General features: G+C 44.6%; 1 protein-coding gene across 1 annotated transcript in view; it reads left to right on the top strand.

Moving 5' to 3' along the window:
* Positions 1-13,610, top strand: part of LOC118358854 (putative tyrosine-protein phosphatase auxilin) — a 63,142-nt gene extending 49,532 nt beyond the window's left edge. The window contains exons 11-19 of the mRNA XM_052481153.1: positions 4,769-5,171; positions 6,570-6,641; positions 6,673-6,725; positions 7,126-7,224; positions 7,505-7,642; positions 7,806-8,153; positions 8,373-8,521; positions 8,868-9,044; positions 11,273-13,610. Coding sequence (XP_052337113.1) covers positions 4,769-5,171; positions 6,570-6,641; positions 6,673-6,725; positions 7,126-7,224; positions 7,505-7,642; positions 7,806-8,153; positions 8,373-8,521; positions 8,868-9,044; positions 11,273-11,374 — 1,541 coding nt within the window. The 3' untranslated portion in view covers positions 11,375-13,610. The remainder of the gene's footprint in view (positions 1-4,768; positions 5,172-6,569; positions 6,642-6,672; positions 6,726-7,125; positions 7,225-7,504; positions 7,643-7,805; positions 8,154-8,372; positions 8,522-8,867; positions 9,045-11,272) is intronic.
* The last annotated feature ends 4,029 nt before the right edge of the window (positions 13,611-17,639 follow it).

Raw genomic sequence — 17,639 nt, 5'->3', positions numbered from 1 at the left:
GGAAGGTGAACCTTCGCCCCAGTCTGAGGTCCCGAGCGTTCTGGAGAAGGTTTTCATCAAGGATCTTTCTGTACTTTGTTTCGTTCATCTTTCTCTCAACCTTGACTAGTCTCCCAGTCCCTATCACTGAAAAACATCCCCACAGCATGATGCTGAGATCACCATGCTTCACCGTAGAGATGGTACCAGGTTTCCTCCAGACGTGACGCTTGGCATTCAGGCCAAAAACTTCCATCTTGGTTTCATCAGACCAGGGAATCTTGTTTCTCATGGTCTGAGAGTCCTTTTGGTGCCTTTTGGCAAACTCCAAGCAGGCTGCGATGTGCCTTTTACTGCGGAGTGTCTTCCGTCTGGCCACTTTACTATAATGGCCTGATTGGTGGAGTGCTGCAGAGATGGTTGTCCTTCTGGAAGGTTCTCCCATTTCCACAGATTAACTCTGTCAGAGTGACCATCGGGTTCTTGGTCACCTCCCTGACCAAGGCCCTTCTCCCCTGATTGCTCATTTTGGGCGGGCGTCCAGCTCTAGGAACAGTCTTGGTGGTTCCATACTTCCATTTAAAAATGATGGGATGCCACTGTGTTCTTTTTTTTTGTACCCTTACCCAGATTTGTGCCTTGACACAATCCTTGCTCGGAGATCTACCCATAATTCCTTCAACCTCATTGCTTGGTTTTTGCTCTGACATGCACTGTCAACTGTGGGACTTTATATAGACAGGTGTGCGCCTTTCCAAATCATGTCCAATCAAGCTCAATTTCGAGTCTCATAGCAAAGGGTCTGAAAACGTAGGTAAATAAGGTATTTCTAATGTTACTTTTTTATAAAAGTGCAAAAATGTCTATAAAAAAAAATTCCGCATTGTAATTATGGGGTATTGTGTGTAGATTGATGAGGGAAAACAATTTTCTAATACATTTTAGAATTGAGGCTGTAACGTAGCAAAATGTGAAAAAAGTGAAGGGGTCTGATTACTTTCCAAATGCACTGTATCTTCCCCTTCTTGTTCAAAATGTTAAATTATACTCAAGACACATTAACTTCACATATTTAAGATGCGTACCGCTGACAGCCACAACTCAATAACTAGCTAGGCATATTGCCAAGCGCGCTGCAGAGATGGTTTCTCAAATGGGCATAGGCCTATGAGGTTGTGGTCTGAAACAACCCACAGCAGTTTTCTTTTACCAGAAGCTGATGATCCTCAATTCCTCTGTGGTTAAATCTCTGCTTTCTGAAGTATTGTCCCTTTACTTCCCTATTGGAACCACTATGCCATTTCTCTCCTGTTGTATTGATTTTCATAATCAACTTTCTTTCGTTGTCCAGGAGCCAAAGGCACAATCCTAGTCATATTAGCAAACCATCCTAGTTGTTGCATCTTTAGGTTCCCCCTCTTTCCAAGTTTCTAACAGAGATTTTCATCTCTGTCACGTACAGTGTGGAACCGCCATAAGGTGCACAGTTTAGAATGGTGTTTTCCCAGGTGCACTGTTTAGAATGGTGTTTTCCCAGGTGCACTGTTTAGAATGGTGTTTTCCCAGGTGCACTGTTTAGAATGGTGTTTTCCCAGGTGCACTGTTTAGAATGGTGTTTTCCCAGGTGCACTGTTTAGAATGGTGTTTTCCCAGGTGCACTGTTTAGAATGGTGTTTTCCCAGGTGCACTGTTTAGAATGGTGTTTTCCCAGGTGCACTGTTTAGAATGGTGTTTTCCCAGGTGCACTGTTTAGAATGGTGTTTTCCCAGGTGCACTGTTTAGAATGGTGTTTTCCCAGGTGCACTGTTTAGAATGGTGTTTTCCCAGGTGCACTGTTTAGAATGGTGTTTTCCCAGGTGCACTGTTTAGAATGGTGTTTTCCCAGGTGCACTGTTTAGAATGGTGTTTTCCCAGGTGCACTGTTTAGAATGGTGTTTTCCCAGGTGCACTGTTTAGAATGGTGTTTTCCCAGGTGCACTGTTTAGAATGGTGTTTTCCCAGGTGCACTGTTTAGAATGGTGTTTTCCCAGGTGCACTGTTTAGAATGGTGTTTTCCCAGGTGCACTGTTTAGAATGGTGTTTTCCCAGGTGCACTGTTTAGAATGGTGTTTTCCCAGGTGCACAGTATAGAATGGTGTTTTCCCAGGTGCACTGTTTAGAATGGTGTTTTCCCAGGTGCACTGTTTAGAATGGTGTTTTCCCAGGTGCACTGTTTAGAATGGTGTTTTCCCAGGTGCACTGTTTAGAATGGTGTTTTCCCAGGTGCACTGTTTAGAATGGTGTTTTCCCAGGTGCACTGTTTAGAATGGTGTTTTCCCAGGTGCACTGTTTAGAATGGTGTTTTCCCAGGTGCACTGTTTAGAATGGTGTTTTCCCAGGTGCACTGTTTAGAATGGTGTTTTCCCAGGTGCACTGTTTAGAATGGTGTTTTCCCAGGTGCACTGTTTAGAATGGTGTTTTCCCAGGTGCACTGTTTAGAATGGTGTTTTCCCAGGTGCACTGTTTAGAATGGTGTTTTCCCAGGTGCACTGTTTAGAATGGTGTTTTCCCAGGTGCACTGTTTAGAATGGTGTTTTCCCAGGTGCACTGTTTAGAATGGTGTTTTCCCAGGTGCACTGTTTAGAATGGTGTTTTCCCAGGTGCACTGTTTAGAATGGTGTTTTCCCAGGTGCACTGTTTAGAATGGTGGTGTTTTCCCAGGTGCACTGTTTAGAATGGTGTTTTCCCAGGTGCACTGTTTAGAATGGTGTTTTCCCAGGTGCACTGTTTAGAATGGTGTTTTCCCAGGTGCACTGTTTAGAATGGTGTTTTCCCAGGTGCACTGTTTAGAATGGTGTTTTCCCAGGTGCACTGTTTAGAATGGTGTTTTCCCAGGTGCACTGTTTAGAATGGTGTTTTCCCAGGTGCACAGTATAGAATGGTGTTTTCCCAGGTGCACTGTTTAGAATGGTGTTTTCCCAGGTGCACTGTTTAGAATGGTGTTTTCCCAGGTGCACTGTTTAGAATGGTGTTTTCCCAGGTGCACTGTTTAGAATGGTGTTTTCCCAGGTGCACTGTTTAGAATGGTGTTTTCCCAGGTGTACTGTTTAGAATGGTGTTTTCCCAGGTGCACTGTTTAGAATGGTGTTTTCCCAGGTGCACTGTTTAGAATGGTGTTTTCCCAGGTGCACTGTTTAGAATGGTGTTTTCCCAGGTGCACTGTTTAGAATGGTGTTTTCCCAGGTGCACTGTTTAGAATGGTGTTTTCCCAGGTGCACTGTTTAGAATGGTGTTTTCCCGCAAATTATATTTTGGAAAATGTTTTATTGGTTGCTTCATTACAGGAGTTGCGAGTTTTGTTAAGATGAATTACCACAAACTAAATGTGATTTCTACCAGTCTGAGCACCGTGGGTAGACACTAATGAGTTATACACCCAGTCTGAGCACCGTGGGTAGACACTAATGAGTTATACACCCAGTCTGAGCACCGTGGGTAGACACTAATGGGTTATACACCCAGTCTGAGCACCGTGGGTAGACACTAATGGGTTATACACCCAGTCTGAGCACCGTGGGTAGACACTAATGGGTTATACACCCAGTCTGAGCACCGTGGGTAGACACTAATGGGTTATACACCCAGTCTGAGCACCGTGGGTAGACACTAATGGGTTATACACCCAGTCTGAGCACCGTGGGTAGACACTAATGGGTTATACACCCAGTCTGAGCACCGTGGGTAGACACTAATGGGTTATACTCCCAGTCTGAGCACCGTGGGTAGACACTAATGAGTTATACACCCAGTCTGAGCACCGTGGGTAGACACTAATGAGTTATACACCCAGTCTGAGCACCGTGGGTAGACACTAATGGGTTATACACCCAGTCTGAGCACCGTGGGTAGACACTAATGGGTTATACACCCAGTCTGAGCACCGTGGGTAGACACTAATGAGTTATACACCCAGTCTGAGCACCGTGGGTAGACACTAATGAGTTATACACCCAATGCATATGGATCTGGGAAATTTCTCAAATGGGTGGTGAATTTGAATCTTCCTGATCACGTTGTCTAAAGGAAACCCTGACACGCACGCATGCAAACATACAGCATACACATACAACCTGACACAGACGAGCACGGCATTGATACAGGCGCTGACACAGAGGTATGTACACACAGAGGCCTGTAGATACTGTGCGCTCCAAGACACACACACGCAAATGGAAACTATGCACGCTGACACAGATAGCTAAACATAGGCAGACACTCATATGGCCACCGCTAACTGAGAGCTACTGTTGACGCTCTTTCTCAACCTAACATTGGTTTCATTCTCTCCTTCCAAGATGAGATGGAGGGACTGGACTTGGAGGGTAAGGTCTAGAGTAGAGGAGACCACAAAACACTCTCATTAAAAAAGGTGTTATCTAGAACCTAAAAGGGTTCTTCTCCAGCTGTCCCCATAGGAGAACCCTTTAAAAAAATGTTTTGGTTCCAGGTAGAACCCTTTTGAGTTGAATGTAGAACCCTTTCCAGAGAGGAAAGAGATACTATTGTAGAGATGCTAGCTATTGTAGTTATAGGAGATCAGCTCCCCTGGGTGAAGTTAGATAAGCTTTGTCACTCTGCTGTGGTGGCGAGCAATATGCATACCTATAGCAAAGTTACATTTCCTGTTCTCCTGTAGAATACTTTGTGGGAAGCAAACCAATGTGTTATTAAAGGAAGACCACGTTTTCCCGATGTGACCTACCTCTTATATCTCTCCCCCTCCCCTCTCTCTGCCCTCTGACCTGTGCAGAGCCAAGCCGGTCCCACAGTGGTTCAGACAGTCGCCCTCACGGGGAGGACAGTGAGCCGTCTGATGATGAGATGCTGTCCCTGTCCAGCCAGCAGAGCAACGCTAGCGGAGAGCGACACGGAGGGGCTCAGGCTGGCCCCAGGGGCCCCAAGAGACCAGAGCAACCTCAGGCCCTCGCCACTGCTCCTCCTCCCCCAGAAGAAATGGACCTCCTGGGCCTGGATGGGGCTGCTGTGAACCCCCTGCCCCAAACCCCAGCCCCCCACCACCAACACCACCACGGACCTCCTGGGGGATCTGTTTGGAGCCTCCCCCCAGCCCCCGCCTGGGAGTGGGCCCGCCTCGGCCCAGTCCACCCCCCAGAAAATAGCCCCTCCCTCCACCTCCCCTTGCCCCTCCCCAGGTACTTAGTCAATGGATATTATAACATACAGTTGAAGCCGGAAGTTTACATACACTTAGGTTGGAGTCATTAAAACTTGTTTTTCAACCACTTCACCATTTTCTTGTTAATAACAAACTATAGTTTTGGCAAGTCGGTTAGGACATCTACTTTGTGCATGACACAAGTTATTTTTCCAACAATTGTTTACAGACAGATTATTTCACTTATAATTCACTGTATCACAATTCCAGTGGGTCAGAAGTTTACATACACTAAGTTGACTGTGCCTTAAAACATCTTGGAAAATTCCAGAAAAAGGATGTCATGGCTTTAGAAGCTTCTGATAGGCTAATTGACATCATTTGAGTCAATTGGAGGTGTACCTGTGGATGTATTTCAAGGCCTACGTTCAAACTCAGTGCCTCTTTGCTTGACATCATGGGAAAATCCAAAGAAATCAGCCAAGATCTCAGAAAAAAAACTGTAGACCTCCACAAGTCTGGTTCATCCTTGGGAGCAATTTCCAAACGCCTGAAGGTACCACGTTCATCTGTACAAACAATAGCACGCAAGTATAAACACCATGGGACCACGCAGCCATCATCCCGCTCAGGAAGGAGACGTGTTCTGTCTCCTAGAGATGAACATACTTTTGGTGCGAAAAGTGCAAATCAATCCCAGAATAACATCAAAGGACCTTGTGAAGATGCTGGAGGAAACAGGTACAAAAGTATCTATATCCACAGTAAAACGAGTGCTATATCGACATAATCTAAAAAGCCGCTCAGCAAGGAAGAAGCCACTGCTCCAAAACAGCTATAAGAAAAGCCAGACTACGGTTTGCAACTGCACATTTGACAAAGATTGTACTTTTTGGAGAAATGTCCTCTAGTTTGATGAAACAAAAATATGAATTTGAATTTTTGGCGATAATGTCCATCGTTATGTTTGGAAGAAAAAGGGGTAGGCTTGCAAGCCAAAGAACACCCGCAGTGATGTACTGGGCCGTAAGCGCTACCCTCTGCAGCACCTTACGGTCGGATGCTGAGCACTTGAGCACCACATACTAAGTGGTGTTGCAACCAGTCAGGATGCTCTCGATGGTGCAGCTGTAGAACCTTTTGAGGATCTGAGGACCCATGCCAAATCTGTCTCATCGTTGTCAGTGATCAGGCCTACCACCGCTGTGCCGTCGGCAAACTTAATGATGATGGTGTTCGAGTTGTGGGTGACCACGCAGGGATTTCAAGTTTATTCGTCTGTTTATTTTATTTTCTCACAGATGTGTACAAAGATTAACATACTATCTGTTTCCTATGCCATCCAGAAATAAATGCCAGTCCAAGATAAATAAAATGTATTGAATTGAATCGAATAGTAAAGTATGGTTTATGCTTTTCCTCTCTGCCCACCCAGCATTCGACCCATTTGGGGCGGGTCCGATGCCCAAGCCCCAGGAGCTGATGGGTTCCTTCCGGGGTCCACCAGGTAACCTTGGTAACCGGGGGCTGCCTGCCCCCCTCCTGCATGCAGCTCGCTCTCCGTCCCCCACTATGCAGAACACTGGCAAGGGTGATGGCATGACTACACTGCATCTGTAGAGGCACCATCTATCCACTAACATTTCTCACTATTCACTTCTTTACACTGGTACTCTGTTGCTTTAGCCAAACGTTTGTGTTGGGTAATGTACTGCTGCATATGCATGCACATAATGTGTGTTGATCAATGGGAATTTAAGCTGCAGGTTTTGAGGGAGTTCTGAATGGAATGGCTATTGTATGGTTACAGTGATTGCTATTGGTATTGGTATGGTTCCACTCTTAGTTGGGTAGCCTAACTGCAATGGTAATAATGTGGTTAGGATTTGTGGTATGGTTATATGTCTGTTTGTGATGGTAGCATGAACTCATATCTTTCCTCCGATTGTCTGTTAGGCGTGTCTGTCACTGATGTTTCTGTGCTCTGATAGGACGGAGCTCCCCAGTCCCGCCCACCACCCCTGTGGTCACCATTCAGCAGCCTCCCAACGCCATGGGAGGATGGGACTGGAACAAGTCTGCAGCTCCAGGTAAGCTCTGCTGATGTGCCACATTTACGGACGACATCTGCAGAGGCACTGGTCTGAGAACATAGGAACTATCATCTGCCACGAACAACAGAGAGCTATGGCATGCTATCGATCATCCAGCATACTGTGCCAAAATAAGCAAGCAAGCATGTGTTCACGTCAGAAGGCTCCCTACTTAATAGCGCCCTCTACTGGTGCTCACGAGAATCACATTCATAGAACGGCAGTGCCCACTGTATTGTACAGTATTTCAACTGTGTTGTTGTGAATTCTGTGTTAGGAGGGGGTTTTGGTATGGGCAGTAGGTCAGCCAGCACCAGCCCTACCGGATCAGTCCACAGCACCCCCACACACCAGGTCAAACCCAAGACCCTGGACCCATTTGCTGATATTGGAAACCTGGGGGGCAGTCTGGGAGGTCAGTGAAGGCTTCCAATACTGTAACAGATGCTATAAAATATGTCATGTCATGTTACGTTATGTTATGCTAGTTGTGTTATGACAGTTATTTTATAGATAGATAACTTCATTCTCTGTGTTGAACTTTCTCTGGACATTCCTCCTTATATCTCGGTCTATAGGAGGCTCTGGCTTCTCCAGTAAGCCTACCACCCCTACAGGCACCACCCCTGCCTTCCCACCCATGGGCTCCCCTTCACGGCCTCCTCCCTCGCCCCAGCACGGTGGGGGCTGGCAGGCTAACACAGGCTTCCCCTCGTGGCAGCCCGGTGGTGGCGGTGGTGGAGGGCAGGCAGGGTGGCAGCCCCAACCCCAGGGTCAGGGTGGCCCACCCTCCCAGCCCAAACCCAGCCCCAGCCACTCCATGCCGCACACCTCCCCCTCCAACAGACCCAACTACAACATCAGTTTCTCTGTCATGGGAGGAGGGGCTGCTCCCAATGCAGCCGGGAAACCACAGCCCAACATGGGTGAGTCAATGGGAGACTGGGAGGCTGGTTGTAATCATACTGGGATGGATAGACTGTTGTTTTTCCCCCAAAATAACTTGTGTTGCTCTTGATTAATGGACAAATGTTCCACCTGAAACTGACATGTATGCATGTGATTTGTGCTGGTAGTCATTCATCATAAGACTGCATATTGTTTTGTAAGCGAGATGAGAGAAGATGTTACATTCTCCCTCCCAGGCACCAAGCCCAAAGTTGCAACGGCTAACTTCGACGACCTGCTGTCTGGCCAAGGTTTTGCTGGAGCCAAAAAGAAGGAAGGTCCCAGGACAATAGCAGAGATGAGGAAGGAGGAGATGGCTAAAGAGATGGACCCCGAGAAACTCAAGGTAGTCTTACAGTGGCCAATCACTAGCCGTGGACCAAGAGTTGGCGAGTTCCGTGAAGATACAGTAGGACTACAGGGGGGGAAGGGAGTCAAATGTTGGTCCTCTGTAGCTTAGTTGGTAGAGCATGGCGCTTACAACGCCAGGATCGTGGGTTTCGCTTCCCAGGACCACCCACATGTAAAATGTATGCATGCATCACTGTTAAGTTGATTTACATAAACATGTCATGTATTATTAGAGTCTCTGTAGACAGCCAGAGAAAAAGAAGCTGAGGATTTGGAAGATCTTTGTTGTATCGGTGGGTCTCCTGTTTATCTGACCTTGGTCTTCCCCTCTCTACCCCCAGATTCTGGACTGGATCGAGGGGAAGGAGCGTAACATCCGGGCTCTGCTGTCCACCATGCACACGGTGCTGTGGGAGGGGGAGACCCGCTGGAAGCCTGTAGGCATGGCTGACCTGGTGACCCCAGAGCAGGTCAAGAAGGTTTACCGCAAAGCCGTGCTGGTGGTCCATCCAGACAAGGTGAGATGGAAGGGAGAGGTTTACATTGTAACACACGCGTACGCAAGCAAGCACACACGCATTCACACGTTTCCACGCTTTCCGTTGGGAACAAGACGAGTAACTACTATTCCCCATAGTAGAAAGGTTGACTTATTCTGTGTTTAAAGAGGCTGATGCAACAGATAAGAACCTTTATCTTAAAACCTTTATCTTAAAAGCTAAACTCAGCAAAAAAAGAAACGTCCTCACTGTCAACTGCGTTTATTTTCAGCAAACTTAACATGTGTAAATATTTGTATGAACATAACAAGATTCAACAACTGAGACAAAGTGAACAGGTTCCACAGACATGTGACTAACAGAAATGGAATAATGTGTCCCTGAACAAAGGAGGGGTCAAAATCAAAACTAACAGTCAGTATCTGGTGTGGCCACTAGCTGCATTAAGTACTGCACTGCATCTCCTCCTCATGGACTACACCAGATTTGCCAGTTCTTGCTGTGAGATTTTACCCCACTTTTCCACCAAGACACCTGCAAGTTCCCAGACATTTATGGGGGGAATGACCCTAGCCCTCACCCACCGATCCAACAGGTCCCAGACGTGCTCATTGGGATTGAGATCCAGGCTCTTCGCTGGCACATTCCTGTCTTGCAGGAAATCACGCACAGAACAAGCAGTATGGCTGGTGGCATTGTCATGCTGGAGAGTCATGTCAGGATGAGACTGCAGGAAGGGTACCACATGAGGGAGGAGGATGTCTTCCCTGCAACGCACAGCGTTGATATTGCCTTCAATGACAACAAGCTCAGTCCGATGATGCTGTGACAAACCGCCCCAGACCATGCTGTGCGTTACAGGGACCCTCCACCTCAATCCCGCTCCAGAGTACAGGCCTCGGTGTAACGCTCATTCCTTCGACGGTAAACGCAAATCCGACCATCACCCCTGGTGAGACAAAACCACAAGTCGTCAGTGAAGAGCACTTTTTGCCAGTTCTGTCTGGTCCAGCGACGGTGGGTTTGTGCCCATAGGCGACGTTGTTGCTGGTGATGTCTGGTGAGGACCTGCCTTACAACAGACCTACAAGCTCTCAGTCCAGCCTCTCTCAGACTATTGCGCACAGTCTGAGCACTGATGGAGGGATTGTGTGTTCCTGGTGTAACTCGGGCAGTTGTTGTCATCCTGTACCTGTCCCACAAGTGCAGGTGTTGTTACACGTGGTCTGCCACTGCGAGGACGATCAACTGTCCCTGTAGCGCTGTCTTAGGCATCTCACAGTACAGACATTGCAATTTATTGCCCTGGCCACATCTGCAGTCCTCATGCCTCCTTGCAGCATGCCTACGGCATGTTCACACAGCTGGGCAGGGACCCTGAGCATCTTTCTTTTGGTGTTTTTCAGAGTCAGTAGAAAGGCCTCTTTAGTGTCCTAAGTTTTCATAATTGTGACCTTAATTGTCTAACATCTGTAAGCGCAAGTGCATGTTCATTAATTGTTTATGGTTCATTTTATTTATTTAACCTTTATTTAACTAGGCCAGTCAGTTAAGAACAAATTAAGAACGACAGATTTTTACCTAGATCTAGCAACACTTTTTGGTTACTGGCCCAAGGCTCGAACCACTAGGCTACCTGCTGCCACTAGACTACCTGCCGTTCATTGAACAAGCATGGGAAAGTGTTTAAACCCTTTACAAGGTCTGTGAAGTTATTTGGATATTTACGAATTATCTTTGAAAGACAGGGTCCTGAAAAAGGGACGTTTCTTTATTTTGCTGAGTTTATTATTTCTTCACATTAAAAGCTCACCAATGCACACAAGACAGTAGGTTCGTTCCATAATGCAATTAGTGGAAAAACACAGTTGTCAAATGCTCACCAAAATATACTTCATTGCATTCTATCTATCGCCTTAGTAAGCAGTAGGCATTTCGAATTAAATGTGGAGTGGAGCTTTATACTATGGTTACGTGATAATATCACGTACCTTCCAGACGATTCGGCAAAACCATCATTTATTTGAAAAATATTCAGTCAACATTTCCATCACCATTTGTCGCAACAAAGAAAGGTTGACAAAAGAAATCCACCCCTGTTGAGCGGATCCACATTTCTTCTATAGCTGCCGTTTTCCATTACACATCGCAATACATTCTGTGTTTCTCTTTTGGCGTATAAACCTGGGTCAATGGCAACCTGCCTACTGATTGATGTTTTTTTCCCCCATCTTCCCCTCTCCCAGGCCACGGGACAGCCCTATGAACAATATGCCAAGATGATTTTTATGGAACTGAATGACGCCTGGTCAGAATTTGACAGCCAAGGACAGAAAGCACTCTACTGAGCTGATAGCAAAAGAGAGAAAGCGAGACAGGGTTGGTGCCCACCCACCCCTGACCCCTCCGTGAACAATAATCAAGCTCCCACCAGATCTGTGACTCCTGTCGCCTTCTCTTCTCTTTACTGACTCCGTCGAGACCTCGCCAGACTAACAGTGTAACCGTGTCAGAAAAAGATCTGCCGACCCACCTATCTCCTATGTATCTGGTGACAGCACTGTCCAACAAGAACTGTTCAATGCTGTCCCTACGTGTCCTAGTCCTGAACCAAGCAACGCAGAATCATCCAGCTGTCTGTGGAGACACATCACCAAACAGCGATACTGTCCACCTAATACACCCGGACACAGGTGATAACGACACGCCTGTGGTCACAGTGTGGTTAGTCACAGGTGATAACGACACGCCTGTGGTCACAGTGTGGTTAGTCACAGGTGATAACGACACGCCTGTGGTCACAGTGTGGTTAGTCACAGGTGATAACGACACGCCTGTGGTCACAGTGTGGTTAGTCACAGGTGATAACGACACGCCTGTGGTCACAGTGTGGTTAGTCACAGGTGATAACGACACGCCTGTGGTCACAGTGTGGTTAGTCACAGGTGCTGTGTAACAGCCAGGATATGACTGTATGAACTATAATCGCCAAGGAAGATGTTTTATCAATGTTTTACTGGTAAATAACAACAAAAGAGACTCAGTGTTTGAAAAAAGCACAACTGGCTGGTTTTTGTTTTTAGAAAGGTGCAGTACGTCATTAGGTTAGTCTGGTGACTCGTCTGCAGCCTATAGTCACTCTAAAGGTACTCATTCGCGTCTTTACAGCCACTGTCCGGTGTCTACAGTCTCATAGGAACCAGGGTGTAAAATATATCATAGAATAATTCCATATCACACTACTGTACTTATCTAAGAACCAAACTGCTGCTGCTAGTGTTTCCATCGGGCTCATCAACGCCATTAGTCGTGTATTTACTTGTAATGATGTTAACTTATTCACTTGTACTATCGGATGTTTGTGTCATACTGTGGCGCTTATGTCTATGTTGATCCCTCCCAAAGAAGAACTGGTGTTTTATTTTGGAGAATGTTCCAGTGTGGTACAGTGGGGGTCTTTTTTCTGTCCCTCTGCTGTCCCTCTCGGAAGCCTTTGCCGTTGACCCGCGAGTGAACTGACGTTTTAATCCAAGGCCACATGTCACTGATGTCGTTTGCAGATGGGTGTTTCAAAATATGGGATCTGGTGTAGGACAAATAACGCATCAAGCAATTTTATGTTCATGTGCTTCAGCTAAGAGCCCCCCTCCCGTTTATTTGAAGCATATATTTTCTGCATGCACTGACTGGGACTGACTTATTGAAGACTTGGACTTTATTTTACTGCATATGGTGGCACATCATTTCATAATACATGCTCACGATACTGCCGTTTTGTCTGACTATACTATCCAGACCCCAACATGGAGCCATCTATCCCTCATCTGTGTGTCAGCACTCTGGAAGGATTTCATACAATACCTGACATGTACAACCATGTCTTAACATACCGAAAGCTGCATAATCAATGTTTCAGCAAGCCTTGTTCTCTCTTTATCTGTGTGGACCATTTCGCTAAACGAGAACAAGAGAGACACTGCACATCTATTTCATCTGATACAACCACTCACTTGTTTTTTTTTCTCTTTTCTCTCTGCTTGTATACTGACACTGATACTCAACCCTTTCCTGGGTTCCATCCTTTGTGAAATGGCACCGCCTGGGTTGTGGACTAACGTGTGCACTGACTGACCACTGAGCAGTGCAGAACTAAAGAGACTTGTCTGTCCGCTGTAGGCTAAGATGCTTTTTCTGGTGACTATACCAATGGCAGGAGTTGTGGCTGTGTAGTATGTATGTATGTATGTATGTATGTACACTGAGGTTGTGTGTGTGTTTGTGAGATAAGCCCTATATGCTCCCTTGCTGATTGAAATCTCTTGTCTACCTGCAATCTTAAGGCAATGTTAAAACGCTAAACCTCTCTATATAGTGGACGTGTGTTGTTGAAACCGCTGCACGTACATGAGGACGACTTGGATACAACTACTGTGTGTGTTTGCTTGTCTGCTGTAAAAGCATTACTACTAAAAAAGTGTTGACTTCTGTTTCTGTGTTTCTCTTTGTGGGTTCTGTTTACCCTCACAGGATGTACATAGTGATGACGTGATGAGGTGCAATGCACAAATAAATAGAGAAGTAGAACATGGAGTGAGAAACAACAGACCAATCAAATGTGTCTGTTTTCATTATTTCCTCACAAATGCATTCTGCGGCTACCCATGTTCACGGCCCCTTTCACAGGCTTTTGTGAGACTCAATCTTTGTCAGGGTTGTTATTATGCATAAATTAGACATATATTGATATACCCATATTAATTGTATTTGTGAAAATGTACTTTAAGATCACAGTAGATTATTAATTACAGTAATCACATTTGGAACCACGTTTGAGTAATTCATGTTGACCACTAGAGGGCAGTGGTTGGCCAATTTAGAGTGTCCTCCGTCTGCCTGTCCTGCCTTATGACTGATCAATGATGAGAAAATATGTCTACGTGGATGATGCTTGAACTGCATGGTATTGAGCTGCTATGGGCTCAGGCACATAGCATTTTATGTTCCTACTCGACCTCCTATCGTGTCTCTCTTTTAATTTGTGAGATCTGATCTGAGATGAATGGATAGGTGAGATTTCTTTCTGTGTGCTATAAACCAAATCCAGACGCGTCCTCATCACTGTCCCAAAGGAAATAGGCTAACTAACGCTTTACATTAAGTTGCCTCTGTTACTATGTAACTACACAGTAACAACATAATAGGTAATTGCATGGTAAATAGGGTTTAGTACTATCAGATATTACATCATTGCAAAAAGGAATGTATAATTTCACATCCACTTCCTGAATGTGCAATTAAAAAAAAAAACTTTTGTTAACCTTTATTTAACCAGGCAAGTCAGTTAAGAAGACATTCTTATTTTCAATGACGGCCTGGGAACAGTGGGTTAACTGCCTGTTCAGGGGCAGAACAACAGATTTGTACCTTGTCAGCTCGGGGGTTTGAACTCGCAACCTTCCGGTTCCTAGTCCAACGCTCTAACCACTAGGCGACGCTGCCGCCCCAATTACTGACGTTAGTACACATTTTCTTGTTCCGGTATGTAACTAATAATTTGTAATCGCAAGTTTGTAATCACATGTCACATGTCAATTTTCATGTTGAACGACTCCAACATGTGACATTGTTATGTAACTACAGTGTGCCACTACCATCAAATCTACAGGAAATACCAGGGTTGATAAATAGTCTAGGACCTAGAAACAATGACTGTAACAAGTCACACCTGTCATTAACTACCAGTTATTTTCAAGTAGTTAAGTTCTATGATATGACCTGGCTCAAAGGCTATACCGAATCAAGTAGTTAAGTTCTATGATATGACCTGGCTCAAAGGCTATACCGAATCAAGTAGTTAAGTTCTATGATATGACCTGGCTCAAAGGCTATACCGAATCAAGTAGTTAAGTTCTATGATATGACCTGGCTCAAAGGCTATACCGAATCAAGTAGTTAAGTTCTATGATATGACCTGGCTCAAAGGCTATACCGAATCAAGTAGTTAAGTTCTATGATATGACCTTTCAAAGGATATACTGCATATCAAGTAGTTAAGTTCTATGATATGACCTGGTCAAAGGCTATACCCAATCAAGTAGTTAAGTTCTATAATATGACCTGTCAAAGATACAATCAAGTAGTTAAGCTATGATATGACCTGCAGACAACAAGTAGTTAACCATGATATGACCTATGATATGCAAGCAACTTAATGTAAAGTGAAGTGACTGTTTTAATTACTTTGTAGTTACAATGTAACAACCGTTGCTAACCAGGAGAAATAAGGAGATACTTTTCTTTAATGGATTTGACACAGATTAATATTCAAACCATTCTAATTAAATGACCCATATTCCGACTTAAAGCGAGAACTATTAGTAAAAGATACTAGCTAGTAAGCATAGCCGCAGGAAGTAGGGGTGCTGAGGGTGCTGCAACACCTGAAAACAAAACAATAGTAATAACTCTTTAGAACCCATAGAGGAACTGACTTTCTTTAAGTTACTATGGTGGATTTGTGTTTCTAACAATATCTTTGTCAATATTGCAAAATTATCCTGCAAACAAACCTGTTGTCGTATTCGCTGTCATTTGACTTTTAACAGAAAAAAAACCCCAGTTAATTACTCAAAATGATGGCGCCAAAGTGGAAGAGTCTGTGTATCTATGCTGGTTGGTGAGACGGATTCGAACACGCACTTAGAAAGCGACGAGGTCGAGGTGAGTGAAATAAGTAAACAGCAAATATGCAGTGCATTTGGAAGTAATCAGACCCCTTGAATTTTTCCACATTTTGCTACAACATTATACTATAATGGACTTTAAAAAATCATCATCATCAATCTACACACAATACCCCATAATGACAAAGCAAAAACAGGTTTTTAGACATTTTTGCACATTTATAAAAAAAAACGAAAAACTGAAATAATCACATTTACATACAGTACCAGTCAAAAGTTTGGACACACCTACTCATTCAAGGGTTTTTCTTTATTTTGACTATTTTCTACATTGTAGAATAGTAATGAATGCATCAAAACTATGAAATAACACATATGGAATCATATAGTATCCAAACAAAAGTGTTATTTGAGATTCTTCAAAGTAGCCACCCTTTGCCTTGATGACAACACAAACCACATGGGATGGTGTATCGCTGCAGAATGCTGTGGTACCTGTGCTGGTTAAGTGTGCCTTGAATTCTAAATAAATCACAGACAGTGTCACCAGCAAAGCACCATCACACCTCCTCCTCCATGCTTCACGGTGGGAACCATACAGCAAGTGATCATCCGTTCACCTGCTCTGCGTCTCACAAAGACACGACGCTCGGAAGCCAAAATCTCACATTTGGACCAAAGTCTCTTCTGTTATTGGTGTCCTTTAGTAGTGGTTCCTTTTCAGCAATTAAATCATGAAGGCCTGATTAACACTGTCACCTCTGAACAGTTGATGTTGAGATGTGTCTGTTATTTGAACTCTGTGAAGCATTTATTTGGGCTGCAATCTGAGGTGCAGTTAATTGCCGATTTCTGAGGCTGGTAACTCTAATGAACTTATCCTCTGCAGCAGAGGTAACTCTGGTTCTTCCTTTCCTGTGGCGGTCCTCATGAGAGCCAGTTTCATCATAGCACTTGATGGTTTTTGCGACTGCACTTCAAGAAACTTTCAAAGTTCTTGAAATGTTCCAGATTGACTGACCTTCATGTCTTAAAGTAATGATGGACTGTCGTTTCTTTTCTCTTTGCTTATTTGAGCTGTTCTTGCCATAATATGGACTTGGCCTTTAACCAAATAGGGCTGTGTTCTGTATACCACCCCTACCTTGTCACAACACAACTGATTGGCTCAAATGCATTAAGGAAAGAAATTCCACAAATGTACTTTTAACATGGCACACCTGTTAATTGAAATGCATTCCAGGTGACTACGTCATGAAGCTGGTTGAGAGAATGCCAAGACTGTGAAGAACCTCAAATATATATATATTTTTTTTAAATTTACCCCCTTTTCTCCCCAATTTCGTGGTATCCAATTTTAAGGAATTGCCACAGGAATCGCTAGTGCGCGATGAGACAAGTATATCCCTACCGGCCAAACCCTCCCTTACGACGCTAGGCCAATTGTGCGTCGCCCCATGGACCTCCCGGTTGCGGTCGGTTGCGACAGAGCCTGGGTGCTAACCCAGAGTCTCTGGTGGCACAGCTAGCACTGCGATGCAGTGCCCTAGACCACTGCGCCACCCGGGAGGCCTAATATAAAATATATTTGGATTTGTTTAACGCTTTTTTGTTTACTACATGATTCCATGTGTTATTTCATAGTTTTGATGTCTTCACTATTATTCTACAATGTAGAAAATAGTAAAAAAATAAAGAAAAACCCTTGAATGAGTAGGTGTGTCCAAACCTTTGACTGCTACTGTATATATTTTTAAAATAAGTATTCAGACACTTTACTCAATACTTTGTTGAAGCACCTTTGCCAGCGATTACAGCCTCGAGTCTTCTTGGGTGTGATGCTACAAGCTTGGCACACCTGTATTTGTGGACTTTCTCCCATTCTTCTCTGCAGATACTCTCAAGCTCTGTCAGGTTGGATGGGGAGCGT

Source organism: Oncorhynchus keta, chromosome 26 (assembly GCF_023373465.1).
Source record: "Oncorhynchus keta strain PuntledgeMale-10-30-2019 chromosome 26, Oket_V2, whole genome shotgun sequence".
NCBI lineage: Eukaryota > Metazoa > Chordata > Actinopteri > Salmoniformes > Salmonidae > Oncorhynchus > Oncorhynchus keta.
Note: the sequence above shows the minus strand (reverse complement) of the source record. Positions and strands in the feature narration are given on the sequence as shown.